A 19,465-nucleotide genomic window follows, 5' to 3' on the forward strand; every position below is an offset into this window, starting at 1 on the left:
TATATGACATATCTGTTTTGACGTTGTTACTGTTTTTAGAATGATTTATTGTTAATTTGTTCTCTTCATTTATTTATTTCCTTATTTCCTTTCCTCACTGGGCTATTTTTCCCTGTTGGAGCCCCTGGGCTTATAGCATCTTGCTTTTCCAACTAGGGTTGTAGCTTGGATAGTAATAATAATAATAATAATATTATTATTATTATTATTATTTTGGCGCTTTTCTGGCGGATTTCAAAACCTCGCGCAGCGGGTTTTCCAAAAAACAGTAATGGCAACCCTGGACGAAATCAGTCAGTCTGCTTTGGGACGGCGAGGTGTGAATGACTGTATGTGTGTTTCGCTGACTGTATGTAGCTAAAATAGTGTAACCCAACTATAATTTAAGTCTCGTACGAAAGCAACAAGTGTAAATAAGTGATCTATTCGTAAATCAAACGGTTTTATTAAAGCAGGAGCCATGGAGTTCGACGATTATGAAAGTCTTCCGACCAGTAATGTGAGAGTGCATATGACCGCCGGAGCAGTTGCTGGAGTCTTGGAACATTGCGTAATGTTCCCCGTAGATTCCGTCAAGGTTAGTTAAGCCCTTCGTTTTTAATACCTACGAGGGATTAATTGATGTATTAATAAACTAATAGACACAAGGGGGCTTTACATATGAGCTGGTAGATGTATGAGTGAATTAGGCTGCCGTAGTCGAGTGTATGAAAGGGTGATTTTTAACCATGGTAGAGTTAGTTAAGCCCTTCGTTTTTAATACCTACGAGGGATTAATTGATGTATTAATAAACTAATAGACTCACGGGGGCTTTACTTATGAGCTGGTGGACGTATATTTGAATTAAGCTGCCATAGTCGAGTGTATGAAGTTGGTGATTTTTAACCATGGTAGAGTTGGTTAAGGCCTTCGTTTTTAATACCTACGAGGGAATAATTGATGGATTAATCAACTAATAGACACACGGGGGCTTTAACTATGACCTGGTAGATGTATATTTGAATTAGACTGCCGTAGTCGAGTGTATGAAATTGGTGATTTTTAACCATGGTAGAGTCGGTTAAGGCCTTCGTTTTTAATACCTACGAGGGAATAATGGATGTATTAATCAACTAATAGACACACGGGGGCTTTAATTATGAGCTGGTAGATGTATATTTGAATTAGGCTGCCATAGTCGAGTGTATGAAATTGGTGATTTTTAACCATGGTAGAGTTGGTTAAGGCCTTCGTTTTTAGTACCTACGAGGGAATAATTGATGTATTAGTAAACTAATAGACACACGGGGGCTTTACTTATGAGCTGGTAGATGTATGAGTGAATTAGGCTGCCGTAGTCGAGTGTATGAAATTGGTGAGTTTTAACCATGGTAGAGTTGACCTATTAAATCCTTATTTTTCAATTGCTACGGCAGAGTGATTAATACATTAATAAACTAATACACATAATTACTTTACGAGGTGGCAAATATAAATTTGAATTAGGCTACCGTAGTTGAGAGAAATTGGTAGACGGGTTTCCGTACGGTATACCACTACAGCAATCTCTGTAGCCTGTAGGTAACAGGTTTTGATCTCGTCATTTTGTACTATCCTAAAATTAAACTTTCTCTAATAGTGTTATGTACGTCTCGTAGTATAGCATTACTTGGAATGGGTTTATACGTACAATGTACGTAAGATATCCTTTTTTTAAGACATGTCCTCTTGCCGTAAGGTACTTTCATTATTATTATTTCTTGCTAAGCTACAATCCTATTTGGAGAATTAGGATGCTATAAGCCCAGGGGCTCCAATGGGGAAAATAGCCCAGTGAGGAAAGGAAACAAGATAAAATTAAATATTGCAAGAACAGTACTAGGTAATGGTCCCCAAACTTCCACCACGAAGACTGCATCCTAGATTAGGTTAGCGACCAGGCATGCTAGCAAATTAGCAAGTAAGCTTTTGATGAGAAGGTTGTATTGCCCTAGAGATGAAGAATTTGAGGAAAGACGGAAGAGCTTGAGGTATATAGGAGCGAGGAATTGGGAGATCGGGAAGAAACAGGTGGAGGATTTTTTATAACGATGGACAGGACCTTCCGCGGTCATACACCATGTAACCTTACTTACAAGGGGTGTCCTTAAACCTAACAGGGACTGGGTCCTCCCTCCCCTTTTTGACTGCCGTATCCTTATCGATAGGGTTGAATATGAGGGAGTTATCAGACATAGCCATTATTATACATACACCCCAAATAGAGATTTTCGTCATCACAACGATGGCATGTAATTAGATTGGATTGCTCTCAAGCTTCGTACTTTTGGGCAATCGGTTGGTAGGGGAAAGTCATGGTAGAAGGTAAGGCTGTATACACGATCATTACAGAATATTAGTTTCATTTGTTTTCATCCAGATTGGCTACTTATTAAAGTTGTCTTTCTTAAACTTGTACCCTAAGCAGAGATAAAGAACTTGGTTGACCTTACCATGTGACATGTGTGTACTGTTTGAAACTAAGGGGTAGTATGTATGTGGGGACAGGCATTAATTTTTTTTTTGTTAGGGTAGGTAGGGGAGCATTTGTATAACAATGGACCTGGGCTCCCGCATGCATAGAAAATGGAAATATGCTTCCTATTACTAGTCATCTGTGAGCCGTGGCTGTCATACCATGTAACCCATGTCCGTTGTTCTGGAAAACTTCTTCACAGAATCACCACCTACCTATAACCTGTGTCGTTACCTACTGTATTTAACTAACGAGGGTGGTTAGACCCCCCTTAGACTGTTGTATGCTTAGCTTACCCTTTTCTCTCCCAAAGTAATAAATTTGGGTGAACTAGATTCATCTAATAATATATATTGATAGAAACAAATACAGTATAGCTGTTCTTGATATTACTCGAAGTCACTGAAGTCTGATGTGGGGTGCTCGTAGGTTGTGGGACAGCCATAAAACTTTATCAATCAGGAAAATGTTGATCATTCCAATAAAGATAGGATTGTGTTATAGGATTTAACTAGAACAAAACAAGCCTGCTTACTTTTATGTTAAAGTCTCTACGAAGTGATGACGATGACTAAAAAATACTATATGTAATTTACTGTTTTAAGAAAGAAATGGAAGATACTGTAATGCGTAGTACCTGAGTAGATTGACCTTTTTTTTTTTTTTTTTTTTTTTTTGCAAAGTGTTTGTTGTCTAAATGTGGATTTGTTTATATATTGAGGCATTTGATAAAAGCAATCCCAGTTGGCTGTGGGGCTGTTGATCCTCTGATGGGCCTTGATAACCCTATTGTTTCAAAGGTAATATTTTGAATTGAAACCTTCATTAATTTTGTTATTGTGGTTGTAGTTATTTTACTTTTATTGGTGGTGTTATACAGTTATTGATACGACAACTGTTATTTCATTTATTTTCAATGGAGCTGTTGTTGCTTATTTGAAAATATGAAACATCACCAAAATAGTCATCAAGTCACGTACCGCTTGCCAGCTATGTAGGAATGTGCAAAGAATGATTACTGTAATTGCGGCCAAGGTGACTCCCACTGAGTAAACAATTTGTTTCAGCGAGATATTGAAGAACGGTCCCATTTGATGGAGGTACTTCTAATCTACCAATGAGCAAAACTTGAACCTTTATTCTTTGAAGGGACCGGGACTGTTTTTCGATCGTTCCTTTTCTTGTTTTGATTGTTAAATGGGTTAGTTTCCATCGGCAATAAATCTATCCCTCCCGATATTCAACACATTTACTCATGAGGGAATTGTAATTATGGGGACACAATTATGCCTTACCCGGCAGAGATGATACATCCTATTATAGACTCTTGCATACTGGGGATTGGAAGCCCCCCTTCTCCCAGATAATATCTTAAAGAAAGCTAAGAATAGCCAGTGACATTTAATAGAGAATTGTACTAATAGTTGGTTGAACTTGACAGTTGTATTCCCTAACATCTCTACTGGCAATACAAGCCTGTCCATCCAAAATATGATTTTATCGATATAGTAAATAGTGCTTTAGAATCAGATATAGCTTTTATTACCAGACCTAGATTTCCAGAAGTCGCTGAATAGGTGTGTCCTCACCTGTTGGAAGAGTTTGACCCTCTAGATCTCACAACTAATTGCCCCAAGATGCCTATAAGTCATAGAAAATTCACGATGCCTTCTAACTCGGTATGGAAGGTCATGACCTTAGGTCATAGGAAATGCTGAAATTAACTCCAGCCTAACTTTGCACACCAGGGCCTGCCCGTTTCTTTTTTAGCACTGTATTGTGGGCATGGGAGAAAGTGGCAAAGGAATCAGTGACTCAGATGTTTTCCTCAGAATTTTATATGTATTAGTTTCATTTCTCTCCATTTCCCACTTATTGGTCTTTGGTGTGTTATACAGTAAACTCTCCATAACCACAGCCAATTGAGTGCTTGTGGAATTCCATAGTTAATAGGCTAGATAAACTCTACGGTTGTTTGGAAATTCCTTCTATAGAACATAGTTCTGTACTGCACATTATTAAATGCTGTACAATACACTTTTGTATATGAAAGTATACTACTGTACCTAGCAGTATTAATAATGCTTATAGCACACTAGTACTGTATAAAGCGCCTTACCATACACATATGTATATGAAAGTACACTACATAGCATTAACAATAATGCCTATAACACGCTATAGTACTACATAAATCACTGTACAATACATTTATGTACTTTTTACATCCACAACACCATACTGTCAAAATCCTCCAGTAAACTATGCTGTACTTTTAAAAAAGCTTGAGAAATTTAAACTACAGTACATTAACATTTTATAAATATAATACTGTACATATTCTAAACACACTACATACAGTACTAGTAGGTGCACCACTCGGATGCCATGAAGAGTGGCTTGGGGATCACAGCAGGTGCATCTGGATCTGTGTCACTGGACGAAAGTTTAGACATGGATGGCATTGAGGAGACAAAACTGGTAGCAGGAGCTGTAGGTGGTTGTGACTTGACAGCAGACGACAACGATGGTACTGCTTTGTCGGCTGACTATTGATGGTGTTGGGTCTTTAACTGTTTCTCTAGCAAAGGTAGCATAACACCCATGGTTTCTATAGTCACAATATGGTTCCAAACATGGTTCACATTTTCTCGTTTTGTCTTTTAAATCACAGGTCATTCTAAAGTTTGATTATGTGGCTCATCATATTTGGTTTCCAGTTGTTGTCTTGCATAAACATCACAAAAACCAAGCTGTTTTGAAGTACTTTTTTTTTCTTTTTTTAAATGAATGTGCAGTTGGACAGGAATTCCTGGCACACCTTGCTTAAGAAATTTTTCTTGTCACACACTTACTGTGCGGCGAGTAACCAAACAGGTCATATAGGAAGGGATGGCAGAGTTGGTGAGTGGGCTACACGCTTTGCAGTTACGGAGTAACGGCACACTTCCTCAGAGAGAGGTTTACTTTTAAAAACACTATTTGTTTCCAAATTGTAATTGTCATATACTCGAGTAATGATATTTGGGTACTGTATATTGTCAAAGACTTCATCTTACAGGTAGTAAACTAATAAAAGACCTGGTACAAGTCAAAGCTAAGATTTATATGTATCAGTTTCTGTTTGGTGGAAGTATGTTGTAGATTCATTACATTAGTAAGAGTGAAGCTGTACGTTACGGCTAACTTATGCAATGTAATCTCAAACTTTTTAATGTTAAACAATTTTTTTTATATATTCCAGACCAGGATGCAGAGCCTGGCGCCATCTCCCGAAGCTGCATACAAAAGTATACGAGAAGGTTTAGTCAAAATGGTCAATTCGGAGGGGATTATGAGGCCGTTGGGTGGTGTGAATGCTGTGATCATTGGTGCTGGACCCGCTCATGCTTTGTATTTTTCTGCGTACGAGGGAATCAAGACAAAGTTCAGTACCAATAACTCTGTTCAAAATCATATTGTTAATGGTAAGTACTGTAGAAGTTTATTAGATATATAATTTATGCTGTATTACAGTATTATTATTATTATTATTACAAGCTGAGCTACAGCCCTGGTTGGAAAAGCAAAATGCTATAAGCCCAAGGACTCCAACAGGGAAAATTACCCAGTAAGGAGAGGAAATAGATAAAACATTCAAAATGTTTTATCTATTTCCTATTGCTCCAGCTACAATATGAACTTTGGCATTATAATCCCTTTCTGGATTCAGAAGATTTTGTAACTCAAAATAAATCTTTCATATATAAACCCATAAATGATTTAGAAAAAAAATAGAGGAAGAGACAATAAGATAGAATGGTGTTCCCATGTATACCCTCAAGCAAGAGAACTCTTACCCCAAGACAGTGAAAGACCTTGGTACAGAGGCTATGGCAGGACTAGAGAATAGATATAAGGTTAGGGGAAAACTTTATAACGTACCATGTGCATTTATGCAACTGTGGGGTTTTCCCTCCGTGCTGAAGTCTCCTTGTCCCCAGTCAACATTATGAATCCAAAGAAACTCAAGTTTCAAGATTGAAGGAGATATTTGTTTTATTGATTTACTGAATGCAGTTGTGAATTAGTTCATTATTGTCTGTTTTATGTTGGTGGTTGCAAGCAATTACTGAAAGAAGGTAAAGATGGACACGTACATAGGCTCAAAGAGTAGAAAAAGTTCATGTGCTGTATGTTTGTAAAGTAAAGTTTCACAGCTAGAAAAGTTAAAAGTATTTTCCTACACAAATACTGTACTTCACTGAAGGTGGTCAGCTAATTACTCACTTTCGACTTCGTCTGAAAGCAGTATGCTAGTACTCTTGTTGCCTCTCAGATTTTGGAGGTGTTAATAGTTTTTCAATTCCCTTTCTAAATAATTGATGTGGGCAGACAGATTGATGTGTTTAGTAAACCTAAAATAATTAATAGAAAGTATAAAGATATGCAGTTTTCCAGATAAGCCACTAGTGTTCCATAATCTTGCAATTTTGCCATTGATCTCATCATCCTTTTGGGTGCCATGAGTGTTCAGAAATGTTCTCTTGCTGTGTGTTGCTGTACAGCAATGACAAGAACCTGAACCTAGAATGTTGGTGTTCCTTTAGCTTCAATGGTGCTCTGTCAGCAAGAGAAATTTGTTTTGCCACCTCAAAAGCTGCCCCCTGTATTATTGCCCTGATTCCCCCTTCCCTTGTGGAGGCGTTGAAGTGTGTGTCACATGCTCATGGTGTGTGTGCTGTTTTTGAAAAGTCCCCTGTGACCTCTTTCTCCTTGGGAGTGCCATCTTAGGTTGCTGAGACCTCGACCCCAAAGAAGACTGGTAGGCAAGAAGAATCTTATGTACTTCTCCGCCTAGTTCGTCCTCATCCTACACTGCCTTTTCTTAGAAGTTAGCAAAAAAGTCTAGGAAGACCAATTAACAGGAGTTGTGTAAGTTTCGACTGATCCCTCCCTACTTAAGCTAGAGAGAGACTTTGCAGTATTGAAGACTAACTCAGATCTGGAAGGCCTCTTGGTTCATGATACAGTGGCTTACGCTCCTGATATCAATGCTCAGTCTTGTACCGAAATGAGCAGGCTTGCTGTTGATTGAAGTAAAGGGCCCAACCCTTCTTTCCCCATGTTCCTGGATGCTCAAACTCTCTCTTCTCTATAGAGGAGTGGTTCAGTACTGAGGCAACCCAAACTGTTAAGCTGTCTCTATGTGCTCTACTCTATCAATATTTGGGGTATCTTGTCGAATCAAGCATGCACCATGTCATCCCTTCCTTTAAACGGATGGTCGAGGTATACCTCTGTATCTCTCCATAAGGATACTGTACCCTGTACTTTCATTCCGAAAGAAGAGAAAATTGCTCTTTGTGGTGTGAAAGGAACTAGCGATTGGTTTCCTTGCTTTTACAACTGATTGGGCATTCCCTTAAGTGAATGGGGTTAGGAAATCGATCCTTAGTGTACTTGTGGTTGGTCACTGCACGTTCTCCTTGGGAGGTCCTCGGGCAACTCTTCCATTTGTATGTTCTTTCCCGTGTGGCCAATCCATGCGCTGGGAAGATCCCACGCACTTGCACTTACCTGCAAGTTTTATAAAGCATCAAATTGCCCTTTTCGTGGTATACACAAGACACACCTGCTCACTACTCGATGCCTGGCACACTTTCATGCTCCTCAGAGGCTTTAAAGTATAGTACTGTCTATGGGTGCGTAATGGCGAAGGCAACCCTGTTGTTGAGTTGGAGAAAGTAATTGGGCTTAGTAAGAAGCATTTGTTCAAAAGAATAATTTTTTACTTATTGCAGAGTTTGTATTTTGAAGCATACTATGTAGCATGTGAATATTGGGTAAACATTGAAATGAATTTTATAATGAAAATTTTCTTTACCCTCTTACTGGATATTATTTTTTTTTAACAGCTGGTGCTGGTTGTGGGGCAACACTTCTGCATGATGCCATTATGGTTCCTTCTGATGGTAAGTGATGTTTTGAAACTTTGAAATGTTAAGTACAGTTGTGTATATAATTTTATTTCGGAGAAATTTTTTAGGGTTTTAATGAGAAAGCTAATGTATTGAAGAGTTATAAAGTAAAAAAAAAATCAAGTTTTCTAGGAATGTTTTAATTGGGAGTCTGCATTATTGGATATTATGTTGTATGTTTTTTCTAGGACTTGATGAAAATTATGAAACATTACATCATGTTTACAATGAGATACAGTTTATACTTTTGCAAGCTTTTTTTTCCAAAGAATAAAAACAATTCAATGCATAATGATCAATGAGCAAATGGAAATTACTGCAGTGTTTTACAGTCAAAGTGCTATTCTTGTAAAATTAAAGTAAGGAACAAGATGTCCATAACAGATCTAGTTCATTTAGATAAACTTTGTGATTGTATGTATGGAATGCTAGTTGTTATTGAATGATTTTCCTCAAGGTAAAGTAGGTTCTCAACTTAAACATTAGTTCCAAAAACCTGTTAGAGAATTTTGTTAAATATTGATCTAGGGTAGCCCTGACCTGAATTCCATGCCTATGATTTCCAGCTACAAAAGTCAACAAATAGCCAGGTTTCATATGAAATAGATATCAGATTATTACAAATGTTTAGCTTAATTTATCAAATGATACAGTATTTCTTTATCTTATCCTTGTTATTTTCCATTGGATTTTTGTTTGTATCTCTGATTGTTTGTAATTTGAGGGCCTTCTGTATTGTAAGAATATAAAAATCCGGTTATAGTGATTATTCGTCCTATCATTAGACAATTATTAATCTTTATTCATACTCTCCTTTTCAGTAATCAAGCAAAGGATGCAGATGTTTAACAGCCCATATCGCAGCTGCCTTGAATGCATGAAGAGTCTCTACCAAAGCGAAGGTCTCGCAGTCTTCTATCGCTCTTACACAACTCAGCTGGCAATGAATCTGCCATTCCATGCCATACACATCATGACATACGAAAAATTACAAAATCTTCTGAATCCAGAGAGGGATTATAATGCCAAAGTTCATATTGTAGCTGGAGGCGGAGCAGGAGCAATAGCAGCCGCATTTACGACCCCCTTGGATATGTGCAAAACAGTGCTTAATACCCAAGAAACCTCAACTCTTGCACAACTGCAGCAGTCAAGAATTGTTGGAATTTTTGGGGCTTTAAGAACTATCTATGTTATGAATGGAATATCTGGTTTCTTCAAAGGAATGAATGCAAGAGTTTTGTACCAGATGCCAGGGACGGCGATATCTTGGAGTGTGTACGAATTATTTAAGCACCACATGTTCAAATCCAAGAGTAAAACGGATAGACCATCTGCCACACACAGGGATAGCGATTTGATTAAAGATAGTGTCATTAGAGAAAGTGGAAATGTAACATCAAAAGTAGGTAATGATGTTGAAAGTCCAGGAATAGGGAAAATAATGTTCCAGGAGAAGCCTTTTGTAGCGCTTGGCACCACAACGAACAAAACAATGGAGAGACTTAGATCTTTGCACATGCCAACAACACTGACAGCTAATTGTGCGGCAGCGGATGAGAATTGGCTACGGAAGTAGCATTTGCACCCAGAGTAAGTGCAAGAAATTGAAAGTAACGCTGGTGCCTTGAATATGTAGTAAGTAGGCTAAGCAAGGATAAAGACTGTCCCATAGAAAATGTTTCTTGCGTACGCGTCCTGTCCAAGTTGGACAGTAAGTAATCAAATACAGCATGAAAATTATATTTGTTTGACTTGCCATTGGAAAAAAGTCAAGAAATCAAATTGCCATTGCATTCAGTCTAGTCATTGTCAGAAATGAGGTAATAATTACTCAATAATACGACCAGAAAGGGACGGGTTCGGAAGAGAGAATATTCTTATCGGAGCAAAATTTGTGCCGGGCTAAAGTAAGTTTTTTTTTTACTTTTTTTTTGTCTGAGGAAGGGCACCAAGATGTGAATGGAAAACGAATTGTGATCTCCTGTCTACCTAATTTTTAACCAGGATTTCAAATAGAATTAAAAAAGAAGGATGTAAATATTTTTATAGTTTTTTTTTCCGTCAGTTAAGTAGAGTTGTTGGTGCTTTATTCAATGTGATAAGGTCTTACGATGCCCTAATTTAATTTTCTTTCTGAGTAATTTTCTTCCGGTAAGTTACGAATATAGTTACCTCACCCGTTTTTATTAGATGTGATATTTTTTTTATTTAATGTTGTCATTGTCAAGCAGATTTTTTATATTAGATATATTATATCTAATACTTAGAAAAGGTTAAACCATACATAATGTTTCCCTGGCTTCCTAGTGAACTGGATTAAAATTCTTAGCAATATACAGATTAGCTTTGCTATCATATTCTAGCAATGGCTCGATGCAGTATTCTGAAGGGTAGCGTAATTGATAATGCTTTTAGGATATGGGTATCATGATTGGTATTTGATCAATACGAGGTTTTTTTTTTAGTTATCTGCAGCCCTACTCTATAGGTGCGCCTTTGGTTACATCCATGATACATATCTTTTAGCAGGATAGTATGATTCATGCTGCTGTATATAGATTTTTATGTCTGGTTCAGTAAGAGTAGCTGTTTAAGATCCAAAGCAAACTATTGTATTCATGCTGTATTTTCACCATCATAGATTTGCAAATTTCCCAGATTAACTTCTCCATATAGAGTATGATTAAAAATGCACTGCACAGTTGCAGAAATCTTTCTTACAAAGAGGGTCATTCCAACGCACAGTAAGATGCCTTCGTTGATTGACCTTTGCCATGGTTATGTTATCAGCAAGTCACGCCACACAAAGAAATATTAAACGTGGCATTCGGTTGGCTGGCTGAACACCACCCGGAGCAGCTTGTGACTCGGAACAATTCCCTGGTTGATTGCTGTGGCAGTTCCATTACAGTAGGTTAAATGAGAATGCTGGATTACACGGTAGATGGTCTTTCACAATTGTGAATGATTATAAGCTGTTTGGTTTGAGAACTGATATTGTAAACCATGTTAGGTGTTGGAATATATTTAAGCAATGCCTGTTATAGACAGTTAAGCGCTACTGCATTATAGTGGAAAGGTTTCCGTAATGTAATTCAGGATTTGACAGATGCGTGGCCTCCTTTCACCATTTGGCATGCCTTGTAACTCGCTATTTGATTTTAATGCACAATTTGGGTTCTGTCATTTTTTTCTTGTTTCCCTCCTGTTAGTAATGATTTGCCCATCAAAATGACAAATGCATATGCTCAAGTAAACGAAGGTTTATATTCTACAAAATATTTTTGAATGTTTATTAGTTTCTATGCAATGATTAAAGGGATTTTGACGAAGGAAAAATCTATTTCTGGGGAGAGACCTGTGGCGCCCGGTGAAATTCCAAGGCCTTGTCGCAAAGGATGTAAGAGTTGAGCTTCGACAAGTCCAGAACTACCCTCAACGCCGACGAGTCTTTCTTCGGGACTGTAAACAGGCGGCCTTGGAATTTCACCGCCCGCCACAGGTCGACCCAGAAAATTGTTATTGATGGTACCTCATCCTGAAAGCTAGACTTAGCATTTGTTAAATCCTGAAATATTTATGAACTGGCTGTCTTAAGTAACTGTGTCTACCCCTTACAACATCATTCCTATGCATGATTATTGGATATTTTTTCTCACCGATTTGTATGTATTATAATGTTGTTGCATCCCGGGATTACTGCATTTGAAATCCCTCGTATAGTTTTTTTTCCTGATCTATATTTTCTAATTTCTGATAGTTTGAAATATCCAATAATCTATTGTAATATTTTTGTTTTTTTTTAAGTTTTCTGATTGAGGGATTAGATGCACTTTCTTTGAACACGAACTGTAGCATGGCCTTCTGGAAGAGGAACACACGTTCTGCTTTTAAAAACATCCGTACGAAAAGCAGTTTTGAACACCATCATGAGGCTTTTAGAATCCCAGTGGTATCAGTGCTGTCTCCGCCTTTATTGTCAGTATAGTATTTTAGCGTGTCTGTACTAATGAGTTGTTTTCGAACAAATTAATGAATCTTGTAGATTTTCTTGTGTTTTCAAGTTCAGGTCAAGAGGATGATTTAACTGTTGTAAGATTTTTATTTTATTGTATTTTAAATATTCCATGATTAAGAGAATCATCTGTTAGTAATGAATTTTGTAGGTATTGTTGAAGTTCTCAAATATATTGTGGTAGAGTTTAGTTTTCTTATTAATTGAGCTTCATTGTGTGTAATTTTTTTTTTTTTTTTCATGCTTAAATGGTCAATGCACAAATTGTTATATGTAAATTAAATATTAGTGCTTGCAAACCGTAATGCTATAGTTCCTGTTACGCTTTAATATTTTTGTAACAATTATGTTAACTTAACCTCACTTCGTGATACATATCTGATGGTAAAATGAAAAAGTGACCATTATTTTGCCATGAACATTATGGAATATTGTGAGGTTCATAGCCATCATAAGGACTAATGAATGGTTTTTGTAATTGTAAAATGTTTTCGGTCACCAGGGAGGTTTTTCATCTTTTTTATTGTTCACCAGGGAGGTTTTTCATCTTTTTTATTGTTCACCAGGGAGGTTTTTCATCTTTTTTATTGTTCACCAGGGAGGTTTTTCATCTTTTTTATTGTTCACCAGGGAGGTTTTTCATCTTTTTTATTGTTATCGTTGTGTACAGACTTGTCAAAATATTCTCTGTTAATGAGGAGTCGGCAGCACTGATACAAGATTCTTCAATACTCTTGGAGAAGCTTCAGGCCCAGGGAGGTTTAATCTTTTCCAGTATTGTTGTTAATCTCAAATGTACAGAAGGACTATTTAATATTGGAAATATATTTACATTTTATAAAGATGTCGTTTTATTTCCCATTATATCTCTTATTCCATATGTACAGTATTTACTATTTCCTGAAGACATGGTCGTTGTATGAGGAAATATGGTAACTATATGCATGTGTTACATTCACTTATAGTAAACTTTAGTATATTCTTTCCATAGTAAATTCATTGTAAGATTTTACTGAAAATGGTGCAGACATCAAATTTCTCATCCTGTATGGAGAGTTTTCTTTCTCTTACTATATGCTTGCGATACAATTTATCCTTGACAAGGTCGATTTCCACTAGTCTTTGTCTCCGTAAAGGAGTATAATGCCATCAGTACACCTCGAGTGTTGTAGCAAGGGTCTTTGCATCATTACTTCAGCTCCTAGCTGCACATTACTTTTTTTCTTTGTAAATGTACATTGAATGACATGGCAGGGTCTGGTCTGCGTAGCCCAAATTCGTTATATCCAATTGACTATTGCATATTCCCAAAGCTGTGATGCCATTCGTGGTTCATCTCTCTATGCTGGAGATGTGATTATTTGCCTGGCATTTTATCAGTTAAAGCTGTAAAATTTCCAAAGATGATAAATTCTAACTTGCCAAAGATGGGGATTCGAGAACTGATGGTGCCAGTCTGTGAGTGCAGTACTGTACTGTACTTCACTGTCGGAAGTGAATTTTTCAAACTGCATAATTCAGTCATAAAGTCCATGGATTGACCTATTCAAGATTTATTTCATATCCTGCATGCATACTGCAACAAAGATTCTGTTAAAGTAAGGCTTCACTTAAACTGAATTTTCCTTTTTTAAAATTTTTATTTTTCTCTAATCCTTCGATCCATTTCTGCACTCGTGTTCAGCCTTTTATCATTCCTCTATTATATGCTCTTCTATCCATCATACTATTCATCCTCTTATCAACTACTATTACCTCCAACAACGAAGTTGGAAGAAAGTTATGTTTTCGGCCTTGTTTGTAAGTACCTTCCTAGCCACAATTTCAATTGTAGAGTAATGAAACTTGCAAGCATTACTGTTATGTAGAAAGCTGGAAATAATTAAGTTTTTGAAGGTCAAGGTCACGGTCAGGCAAAATGTCCAATTCATGTAATCAGCCATAACTTAGTACATATTGTCCCAGAGACTTCAAACTTGGTTCATCTTTGAGTGTATGAAAATCCACGCCAATTAATACATGTCAAGGTCAATGTCGAGAAGTAAGCTGTCTTTGAAACTGTCGCAAATACAGTACTTTATTTTTTAGGTGCGAAGGATTGCTGTTGGTTTAAAATTGTCGCAAATACATGATTTTTTTTATTTAATAGGTTATACGGTTCTCTGTACTGTATTGTGAATGACCGAATCACCGAAGATATGACCCATTTATATCAAGGGCTAGTTGTACATTTTTAACATTCATCAATTTGGTTAGTCAATGACTAACCCTTTCATTCACGGGATAACGAAACGCAGATTGTTTTTTTTTCAAGTTTCTTCATATTTCACTTTAAATTGTTTTATTATATGTACCTTTGGAATATTTGTAACTTTATATATATATTAACCAACCCTTTTGTTCACAGGATAACCAAGTTAAGATTGTTTTGTAAGTTAATCCCTTCATATTTGACTTCTGTTTTTTTTATTAACCTTTTGTTTATGTGCTAAAGGTTTTCAACATTTAGCTTTGCACATCTTTCTAAGATGGCCTTACAAAGATTGTGTAAATTTTGTGAATATATGCATCAGATAAGTTTATATGACCACTGATTTGAACTAAATTCCCTTATGATTTTATCTTGTATAAAATGGTATTAACCCTTTTACCCCCCAAAGGACGTACTGATACGTTTCACAAAAGCCATCCCTTTACCCCCATGGACGTACCGGTACGTCCTTGCAAAAAAATGCTATAAAATTTTTTTTTTCATATTTTTTATATTGTTTTGAGAAAATTCAGGCATTTTCCAAGAGAATGAGATGAGACCAACCTGACCTCTCTGACAAAAATTAAGGCTGTTAGAGCAATTTAAAAAAAATATACTGCAAAAAGTGCTGGGAAAAAAATAACCGCCTGGGGGTTAATGGTTGGAAATTTCCAAATAGCCTGGGGGTAAAAGGGTTAAGAGTCCAAATTAGATTATCAGGTAAACTTCTAATGTCAATTATATATACTCATTTGAGTTCATAATATCAAATGCAATCAAATTATTCATGTCAAACAATTTTATTGATAAGATGTAGAGTTAAAGAAACTTTAAGTCCCAGATGCACGTGACCCTTTCAATTTTTATTTTCTGTGCTGTCGAAGTGAACGATCCTTGTTCTAAGGTGAGACCCTATAGTCCTCATGCGTCATTGTCTTTAATTATTATTCAGATGTTTCAGTTGGGGTGGATTATCCCATACTGGCTGTAGTGCCTGAACACTGTTGTGGTATTTGGACTGACAAATCCAGTATAGAGAAATCTCTTAGCTTAAAATCGTGTGGCAGTTGGATAATCACTGTAGTTTTATAACTTGTTTGGTGTGGGAGTTGCTCCAATCACCCAGGGTTGGTATCTGTTGTAGATACCCGATTGCAGGGAGGTCTTCCCAGAAGTAATTTCCCCCACTTTTTAATTTTTCACACAATAGTGGTAAGAAACTCTCTCTCTCTCTCTCTCTCTCTCTCTCTCTCTCTCTCTCTCTCTCTCTCTCTCTCTCTCTCTCTCTCTCTCTCTGGTCAGTTCCCTTTCTTAACCCTTCCATGATGGTTATCATCATTAGACATGCAAATACCTTCTGATGTTATGCAGCTGTTAGCATCTATCAACATATATGCAGTCCTTATGAATCACAGGGCAGAAAATAACTTTTGTTGTATAGGCCGACATGATTTAATCTACTACTGTACTGTAATTGGTATACCCAAATTTTCAACTGGGCTCCACAAGGCAATAGAAGAGTTGGAGGACCCAGGCTTACATGGCTGAGGACCATGAAGCGTGAAGTGGGAGATGATGAATGGAGAAGTATTGATTTAAAAGCTCAAGATAAAGACGACTGGTGAAATCTAACCGAGGCCCTTTGTGTCAGTAGGTATGGGAGAGGATGAGGTCAATTGGTATACCCAGTACAGTATTTTATAGTTCTTGTTCGAACAAAGTTTGTAAAGTTTCTATTAATAGAATTTTTCCACAATTTTAGGATAGTTTTGTTAATAAGGTTGTGTGTATTTGAGAGAGAGAGTTGAATAAAATGTAGGCTTACTGAGAAATAGAGCATGTTTTATGATATCTTTATATAACATATATGAAATCAGATGTAACTATGAAGAGAGAAAGTGAGTTATTCTGAGTGATGAATTACATATTACATTATATTTCAGATATTTGGTGTGTTCTTTTGATCATGATTGGTGTTTATTATAATACCTGTGTACGTGACCTTTAAAAAATGACGGCTAAATATTTAGATAGATATGTAAGCACACACAGTGGATCCTTCTCTCTTCTTACGGTTCTTTCCCTATTCTGGCCTATTCTTTACAGATTCTCCTCTATTCTCATATAATTGACAACACAGAGATTACCAAACAATTCTTCACTCAAGGGGTTAACTACTGCACTGTAATTGTTCAGTGCTACTTTCCTCTTGGTAAGGGTAGAAGAGAGAATTTAGCTATGGTAAGCAGCTCTTCTAGGAATAGGCCACTCCAAAATCAAACCATTGTTCTCTAGTCTTGGGTAGTGCCATAACCTCTGTACCATGGTCTTCCACTGTCTTGGGGTTAGAGTTCTTTCGCTTGAGGGTACACTCTGGCACACTATTCTATCTTATTTCTCTTCCTCTTGTTTTGTTAAGTTTTTATAGTTTATATAGGAAATATTTATTTTAATGTTATGTTCTTAAAATATTTTATTTTTCCTTGTTTCCTTTCCTCACTGGGCTATTGTCCCGGTTGGGGCCTCTGGGCTTATAGCATCCTGCTTTTCCAATTAGGGTTATAGCTTGGCAAATAATAATAATAATAGATTCAACCCTTTCCACCCTTCCCCATTTCCTCACTACAACCCCTCTCACTAGGGTATGACTACTCTCTCTCCCCACTACCCATGGGACGGGAGTGAGTAGCTATATGTCTGGCAATATTACTGAACGTGATAAAATAAATATTATTATTATTAGTTAAGCTACAACCTTAATTGGAAAAGCAGGATACTATAACCTCAAGGGCTCCAACAGGGTAAAATAGCCCAGTGAGTAAAAGAAATAAGGAAATAGACTACAAGAGAAGTAATAAACAATCAAAATAAAATATTTCAAGAACAGCAACACAATTAAATTAGAGCTTCCATGTATAAACTATACTGTAAAAACTTAAAGAAAAAGAGTAATAGAAATGAGTTAGAATAGCATGCTTGATTGTACCCTCAAGCAAGAGAACTCTAAGACAGTGGAAGCACTAAGTAGACCGCGCAAATTCAGCCTTTGGTTATTAATTAGTGGAACAAAATACAATTAATGAGTATCCACAATTATATTAATTGAAAACCTCTATATTTCATAAAAAAAAAGTTTCATCGGCTGTTTCTGGATTTTTGGGTACTTTGTAATTTTTCAAAATATGTGATTTTAGAATATAAATATTTACCTGAATAAATGCAGCTAATTAATGTCACTAACCCTCACCCCATTAAAGTTAACAGTCAATTCAAGTTAATACAAAATACAAACAAATACTAATGTTATTAATCAAAACATATCACTCATAACCTTACAATACAGTAATGTTTTCACTCAATGTAGGAGTCCTTATTGCACTGACATATATGACATTAAATATTGATAATCGCAAAAAATAACCATCACAATAATAGCATTTGGCAGGAGATCGATCCCCGCCCAGGACCTTGAGTTTAAGCTGTTTACTTGGGAGGACACTGCTGTGGTTGAGCACCATAGAGGGCTGCTGGGCTTGCCCAGCTGACGTTCTGGTGAGTATCTACTCTGATGAAACTGGCACTGAAAAACCCATTTAACCTCTATTTATTACTTGTATATTTTTATTGTACTTTCTCTCCAGCACTCTTTATAAGATATTCCTATTTGACACTACAATCTTTCAATAATCCATTTCCTTACGCAATTACTATATTGCAGAATAGCGCACACACACACACACACACACACACACACACACACACACATATATATATATATATATATATATATATATATATATATATATATATATATATATATATATATATATATATATTGTCCTGTTTTCTACAGGTTCTACCACTTCAGGTCTTTTAAATGTTAAGAGTTCTCTTGCTTGAGGGCAGCATACACTCGGGCTCACTATTCTATCTGATTTGTCTTTTTTTTTTTAAGTTTTTATAAGTTATATATGAAAGATTTATATTGATTTTTTACTGTTCTTGAAATATTTAATTTTAATTAATTAATTCTGTTGTAGTTTATTTATTTCCTTGATTATTTTTCTCACTGGGTTATTTCCTTATTGGAATCTTTGGGCTTATAGCATCTGCTTTTCCAACAAGGGTTAAAGCTCGGGTAATAATAATAATAATAATAATAATAATAATAATAACAACAGTAATAGATAATAATAATAACAACAGTAATAAATAATAATAATAACAACAGTAATAAATAATAATAATAATAATAATAATAATAATAATAACAACAGTAATAGATAATAATAATAACAACAGTAATAAATAATAATAATAACAACAGTAATAAATAATAATAATAATAATAATAATAATAATAATAATAATAATAACAACAACAGTAATAAATAATAATAATAATAATAATAATAAATAATAATAATAACAACAGTAATAAATAATAATAATAATAATAATAATAATAACAATAATAACAACAGTAATAAATAATAATAATAATAATAATAATAATAATAATAACAACAGTAATAAATAATAATAATAATAATAACAATAATAACAACAGTAATAAATAATAATAATAATAATAATAATAATAATAACAATAATAACAACAGTAATAAATAATAATAATAATAATAATAATAATAATAACAACAGTAATAAATAATAATAATAATAATAACAATAATAACAACAGTAATAAATAATAATAATAAACGTCAAAGTGGTGAGA

The 19,465-nt window shown here is 35.6% G+C and overlaps 1 protein-coding gene across 1 annotated transcript; it reads left to right on the forward strand.

The window, feature by feature from the left end:
* The first annotated feature begins 291 nt into the window (after positions 1–291).
* On the forward strand, positions 292–11,797 carry LOC137634776 (mitoferrin-1-like). The gene is made up of 4 exons (XM_068367307.1): positions 292–577; positions 5,740–5,962; positions 8,393–8,449; positions 9,277–11,797. The coding sequence occupies exons 1-4, from the start codon at positions 461–463 to the stop codon at positions 10,032–10,034; spliced, it is 1,155 nt and encodes a 384-aa protein (XP_068223408.1). The 5' UTR covers positions 292–460; the 3' UTR covers positions 10,035–11,797.
* Positions 11,798–19,465: the final 7,668 nt, after the last annotated feature.

Source organism: Palaemon carinicauda, chromosome 45 (assembly GCF_036898095.1).
Source record: "Palaemon carinicauda isolate YSFRI2023 chromosome 45, ASM3689809v2, whole genome shotgun sequence".
Lineage (NCBI taxonomy): Eukaryota > Metazoa > Arthropoda > Malacostraca > Decapoda > Palaemonidae > Palaemon > Palaemon carinicauda.